General features: G+C 33.7%; 1 protein-coding gene across 1 annotated transcript; it reads left to right on the top strand.

The window, feature by feature from the left end:
• The first annotated feature begins 259 nt into the window (after positions 1-259).
• Positions 260-2,896, top strand: LOC121774428. The gene is made up of 5 exons (XM_042171306.1): positions 260-341; positions 881-1,029; positions 1,489-1,868; positions 1,989-2,193; positions 2,393-2,896. The coding sequence occupies exons 1-5, from the start codon at positions 260-262 to the stop codon at positions 2,894-2,896; spliced, it is 1,320 nt and encodes a 439-aa protein (XP_042027240.1).
• Positions 2,897-6,335: the final 3,439 nt, after the last annotated feature.

Below are 6,335 nucleotides of genomic sequence, written 5' to 3' on the forward strand. Positions count from 1 at the left end.
ATAAATGCAACAAATATTATTTATTTTAATAATGTAAAATAGGCCAAGGGTATTTTTGGAAATCACATTATGAAATTTGTTCACGCTCATACGCGACTCATTTCATTCCAGATTTTTTTCCTTCCAAATCTCCTTCCAAATCTGATCACTTTCCTTGCAAATCTCCTTCCAAATCTGACCAATTTCATTCAATTTATAATAGGCGATCCAATTCAATTCGACGCAATTCAATTCAATCCGTTCATCGTGATTCAAATCAATGGATTTAATTCTGAGGTCGGATGAAGATTATTTCGATTCCGACTCATCATCGTCGGGAGAGGAAGCTGAGACTTCTAAAGGTAATCATTATACGTTTCACGTTTATAACAATTACAGTCGATCATGATTAGAGTGACGAAGATGAAGTTTGTGTGTTTGTTCTCATCATGATTAGAGTGTGTATGATGTGAAAATACGTTAGAGTGATGTATTTATATGTTAACGTGATGTATATAGGCTTTAATTGAAGCATGTGTGTTTTGTGAATTGAAGAGTGCTATGTTTTCCACACTTAAGTGAAGTGTGTGTGATATTTGCGTATAGTGATCTATTTTCTTCATATCAGTGAAGTAAAAACATGCTTACATCGATGTTTTCCACGGTTAAGTGATGTTTCTGTGATATTTGGGTATAGTGATCTATTTTCTTCATATGAGTGAAGTAAAAACATGCTCACAGTGATGTTTCTGTGATATTTGGTTATAGTGATCTATTTTGTTCACATCAGTGAAGTAACAACAAGCTAAGAGTGATGTATTTTTTTCATCGGTGTAGTGAAGTATATAGAGCATATAGTGAACTATTATATGCTTACAGTGATGTATATTATTCATTTTAGTGGACTATGATATGCTCACAGTGATGTATATTCTTCTTTCAGTGGTTTACGTACCAAAACAGTGCTTGGAAGGAGCTGATGCTCAAATTCTATTAAATGAGATACGCAGGAAGAAGCAACTTTGTGGTGTATTTACATATGAGTATGAGGTCAACTCAAAAGATAGACTGACACGTTTGTTTTGGTGTGATCCTACTGCCAAGAGAAACTATCATTTGTATGGTGATACTGTTTCTTTTGATACGACATACTCAACAAATAGGTATGTGCACACTAATTACTAATTTTCAATTCAGTGAAGTATATTGTGCATTACAGTGATGTATATTGTGCATTACCGTGATGTATATTTCTCCATGCATACAGTGAATTATTTTTCATTTTAGAGAAGTATATTGAGCAATTAGTGAACTACAATATGCTTACAGTGAAGTGTATTGAGCATGCCTTGACATGGAGTATATTGAGCATATAGTGATGTATATTGAGCATTACAGTGATGTATATTTCTGCATGCTTATAGTGATTTTTTTTTTGCATTTTAGGGAAGTATATTGTTCATATAGTGAAGTATATTCTGTATGCCTTATAGTGATTTTAATATGTAGGTACTGTATGATATTTGCTCCGTTTACGGGCCTGTGACATTTGCTGCTGGCCTTTTGTCCAAGGAAAATGCCTACACCTTTTCATGGTTATTTAACCAATTTGTAACGTGTATGAGTGTGGCTCCCAAACTCATTGTAACCGATCAAGACTTAGGAATGAAAGTTGCTATTGAGGAGGTCCTTGTCAATACAAGACACCGGTGGTGTATGTGGCACTTTATGAATAAAGTTGCTGACAAATTGCCAAAGAACATGCTTGGTAGTGAAGAACTAAAGAAGGAACTGAATGCATGTGTATGGTCAGAGTTGATAGAACCTGGTGCATTTGAAGAAACTTGGCATGCTATAAAGGAAAGATATGGGCTGGCCAATAATGACTGGTTTTCATCAATTTTTGCATCCAGAAAGTTTTAGGTTCCAGTGTTTTTCCGTGATTTTCCGATGAGTTCGTTGATAAAGACAACTTCTTTGTCTGAATCTCAGAATAGCTTCTTTAACAGGTACTCAAAGTCTCGGGCTAACCTTATGCAATTTTATATGAACTATAACCATGCCCTGGAGGCTCAAAGAAGTAATAGCGCAAAGCTTGAATACTATGATTCAACAAAAGTGCCTATTTTGCGAATAGAATTGGAAATCGAGAAACATGCAACAACGATATATAGTGGTAGTGCTTATAATGCAATTCAAGAAGTGATAGTTTATGTATGTTTCTCTTTGTCTTGTGCAACCCTAGGAGTGTCTACCAATAGAGATATTGAAGTATATAATGTAAAGGACAAGGATTCAAACTCATGGACAATGACTTACTCCATTGGTGATGATACCTATTTTTGTGGATGCAAAAAAGTTTGAGAGACTTGATCTATTGTGCAGTCATATATTTTGTGTGTTGAAATATAAGTTTGTTAAGTTGATACCCGAGAAGTTGCATGGAGGGAGATGGTTGAAGTCACAGTTTGTGAAGCCAATACATGGAGGTTTTTGTGATGATCAAGAAATACACCTTACCGTGGAAAAGAAGAAGATTGCATTTAAAAACTTGTATACATTATTCATTGAAACATCACAAAGTATTGAAGGGAACATTGATCAAATCAATGCATTTGCTGCAATTATTGAAGAAGGTAAGAAGCAGCTTCTCGGAGAAGGTGTTGTTTTGTCTTCGACAGAGAAGAAAGCATTGATTGAGAACTTCTATGGCTCACAAGTTCCGAACTTTATTGAAGTTCATCCTCCTGATGTTATTAGTACAAAGGGAAGTGGAAGTAGGAAGAAATCAAAGAAGGAGTCGGCAATGAAGTTAGCAATGAAACCAGGTCGAAAGTGTAGAAACTGTCATGAGATTGGACACCATGATTCTAGGAACTGCAAAAAGGTTAATGAGAAGGCAAATCAGAGGCAGTGAGGATTTGGAGATAAATAGTTCACTTTGTAGCCTTTTTAGAACACTAATGATTCATTTTATTACACTTTTGAGTGAATTTTATCTCAATGTAACTTGGTTTTTGTGTTAAGCTCAAGTGCCAATAAGTTCACTTTTATATGTATTCGTTTTACTGCTTACAAGTCCAATATTATAATTGATATGCTTTATAGTGATGTAAATTTTGATTATAGTAAACTGTTTTTCCATATCAGTGAAATATATTGAGAGTACAGTGACGTATATTGGGCATAGAATACATCACTATAACCATGTTTTTACTTCACTGATGTTAAGAAAATACATCACTATAGCCATGTTTTTACTTCAATGATGTTAACAAAATACATCACTATAGCAAAAACTCAAAGAAACATCAATCTGACCATGGAACACATCAATATAACCATATTTTTACTTCACTGACATTAACAAAATACACCACTATAGCCATATTTTAACTTCACTGATGTTAACAAAATACATCACTATAGCAAAAAATCAAATAAACATCACTCTGACCCTGGAACACATCACTATAACCGTGTTTTTACTTCACTGATATTAACAAAATACATCACTATAGTAAAAAATCAAAGAAACATCACTCTAACCCTGGAACACATCACTATAACCATGTTTTTACTTCACTGATGTTAACAAAATACATCACTATAACAAAAACTCAAATAAACATCACTCTGACCCTGGAACACATCACTATAACCGTGTTTTTACTTCACTGATGTTAACAAAATACATCACTATAGCAAAATATCACAGAAACATCACTCTAATCGTGGCAAGGATCACACTGGTTTCCTTATGAGTGAAGTATATTGACAGTACAGTGATGTATATTGTGCATATAATGAAGTATATTGTGCATATAGTGAAGTAAATAGTGAACAAGATATTAATGTAAAATAAGAACTGGTATTGAATTTAAATGAAGTTTTCTACAATAGTTCATGAACGCTTGAAGTTTACAATCGTTTTTTCCACATCGATGACCATGTTTTTCCCATATGATTCATAATGTTTTGATACTGTTGCCAAGTTCTTCAATGACGCATGGTTTATTTCCGACAACATTAATGCGCTGTAATACTTTTCTCTTAATCTTTGGAGTGTTCCCTTGCTTCTTGTAGATAATCCACATTTCCAATCTTGTTCCCGCTCACCATGATAACACTCCATATGTCTCATCAAAAAAACTCCCCAATCTTCTGCATTTGATCTTGTTCTCCAAGTTATTTTGAGCCTTTTTATGTTGACATCCTTTATTGATTTGCATTGTATGTGATAACCCATTTTTGTCAAATAATGACAAAAATACACTCTCTGCAATATATCATCATGAATATCAGATGTAGTTCACTATAAAGAGTATTCTACTTCACTGTAATAAAAAAAATACTTCACTATATATCATGTATACTTACCATAGTTTAGGTATGCTACCATAATTGACTGTGATGTCCTCATCGTCACCATTCTTTGAATTGTCAATCACCACTACACTTTTAGTGCTAAATTTGAAGCATATGGTGTAGTAACGTTCCGAAGCACAAATTGGAAAAAACACCTACAAAGATAATAATAATAATTTCAGAATAAAAATAATTAGTGAATATAACAAAGAATTTATTGTGTTCAGTATTTACCAAATCTACGTCGGCCCAATTGAAATACAGAATTTTTTTAACCTCATTTTCTAAATTGTCACAGAATCTATCAGTTATGGCCATTATGTCAACCCCATCAGGCCGGTGAACAACTGTATACAGCCAAAAGACGAGACAAGTCAAATCTGGATAGAAGTAAACATGCTTTATAACGAACATATACCATGCAGTTAATTTTTCAAAATTTATACTATTCTTACGGATGGGTATGTTGTGAAAAAGAGGCGCCTCGATGAAGATAGAGCTCTGTATGCTTCCATGTTATTCAAATAAGAAGCCCACGCGTTGATCACACCCACTTCTACTAGCGTATGTGGCAATAGTGAACATAATTCTCTTTTTGTCACCATTACGACATCGTCATCATACAATATGTTGTCCCTGTTCAAACATGTGTGTGTTAGCACATCTTTTGTATATTTTTCCTTCTAAATCAGAAATATAATATAAATCTTACTCATTTAATTCATATGTTGTCATAATCCACAAAAAGATTTGTGACTCTTTCAAGGTAAACTTTGTTTTCGCCCGAACTACTCCTTCAAGGAATGGAGATCGCAATGCAGCAGATATTCTCTTATCGGCTTTTGAACGTACCTCCACTTGTTCAATCCCAGCACTTGCCTGTCAGGGCAAGAATGAGATGAAAAGTTCACTGTATTGTGTATATACTTCACTATATAAGACATATAGTTCACTTGATGTGTGTTAAAAGTATTGGTCACTGGATGAGATATATCATTGTAGTACACTTACAAGGTCCGGATCGTAAACTATTAATTCAGTCGACGAATTTTGGCCAGATCCTTTCAATTCTGATTGAACGTAGTCATCATCATCACCTAGCGCCATGCACGCTTCTATTGCAGATGTAATTTGGGCATCCACAATGTCGTCCTATTTTCATAATAAGAAAAGAAATGAAAATACATCACTATAACAAAATATCAAAGAAATATCACTCTAACCCTGGAACACCTCACTATAACCATGCTTTCACTTCACTGATGTTAATAAAATACATCACTATATCAAAATTTCACAGAAACATCACTCTAATAGTGTAATACATCACTCTAACCATGTTTTTACTTCATTGATGTTAACAAAATACATCACTATAACAAAATATTAAAGAAACATCACTCTAACAGTGAACACATAACTCTAACTATGCATTTACTTTACTGATGTTAATAAAATACATCACTATAGCAAAAAATCAAAGAAGCATCACTATAAGCATAATTTTATACCTTCAACTGTGTGTTTGGTGGTGATGCTTTAGTTACATCTTCACAAAATTCATTTGTCTCCTGCAAATAATGAAGTGTAATGTATCATAAGAATAATAACTCAAAAAAGTAAAAAAATATTATTAATTAGTACACAACATCATACAAACAATTTTTAGTTCACTCTGAATCAAATGTTAAGTGTTAAAACATAACAGACCACAATCAAATTCTTTACTATATCCATGGTTTTTGTTTCAACTCTTCAACTTACTGGTTTTTTTCCCAAGTTAATCTCAATTAAAATTGATGTGCCTTCAGTCATTAATTTGCACTTTTCATCATGGGCTTCCATCATTTTTTTCATGAGATCAATCCATTCTGGATCATCTTCTTGATCCTCTTCCATAGCCTGTGTCATGTTGTCAATTGGATTTGACACAGCTTGGTCTTCTTGATCAACCTCCACACCCACCATCTTTAGTGCATTTATGGCTG

Source organism: Salvia splendens, chromosome 17 (genome assembly GCF_004379255.2).
Source record: "Salvia splendens isolate huo1 chromosome 17, SspV2, whole genome shotgun sequence".
In the NCBI taxonomy this organism is placed as follows: domain Eukaryota; kingdom Viridiplantae; phylum Streptophyta; class Magnoliopsida; order Lamiales; family Lamiaceae; genus Salvia; species Salvia splendens.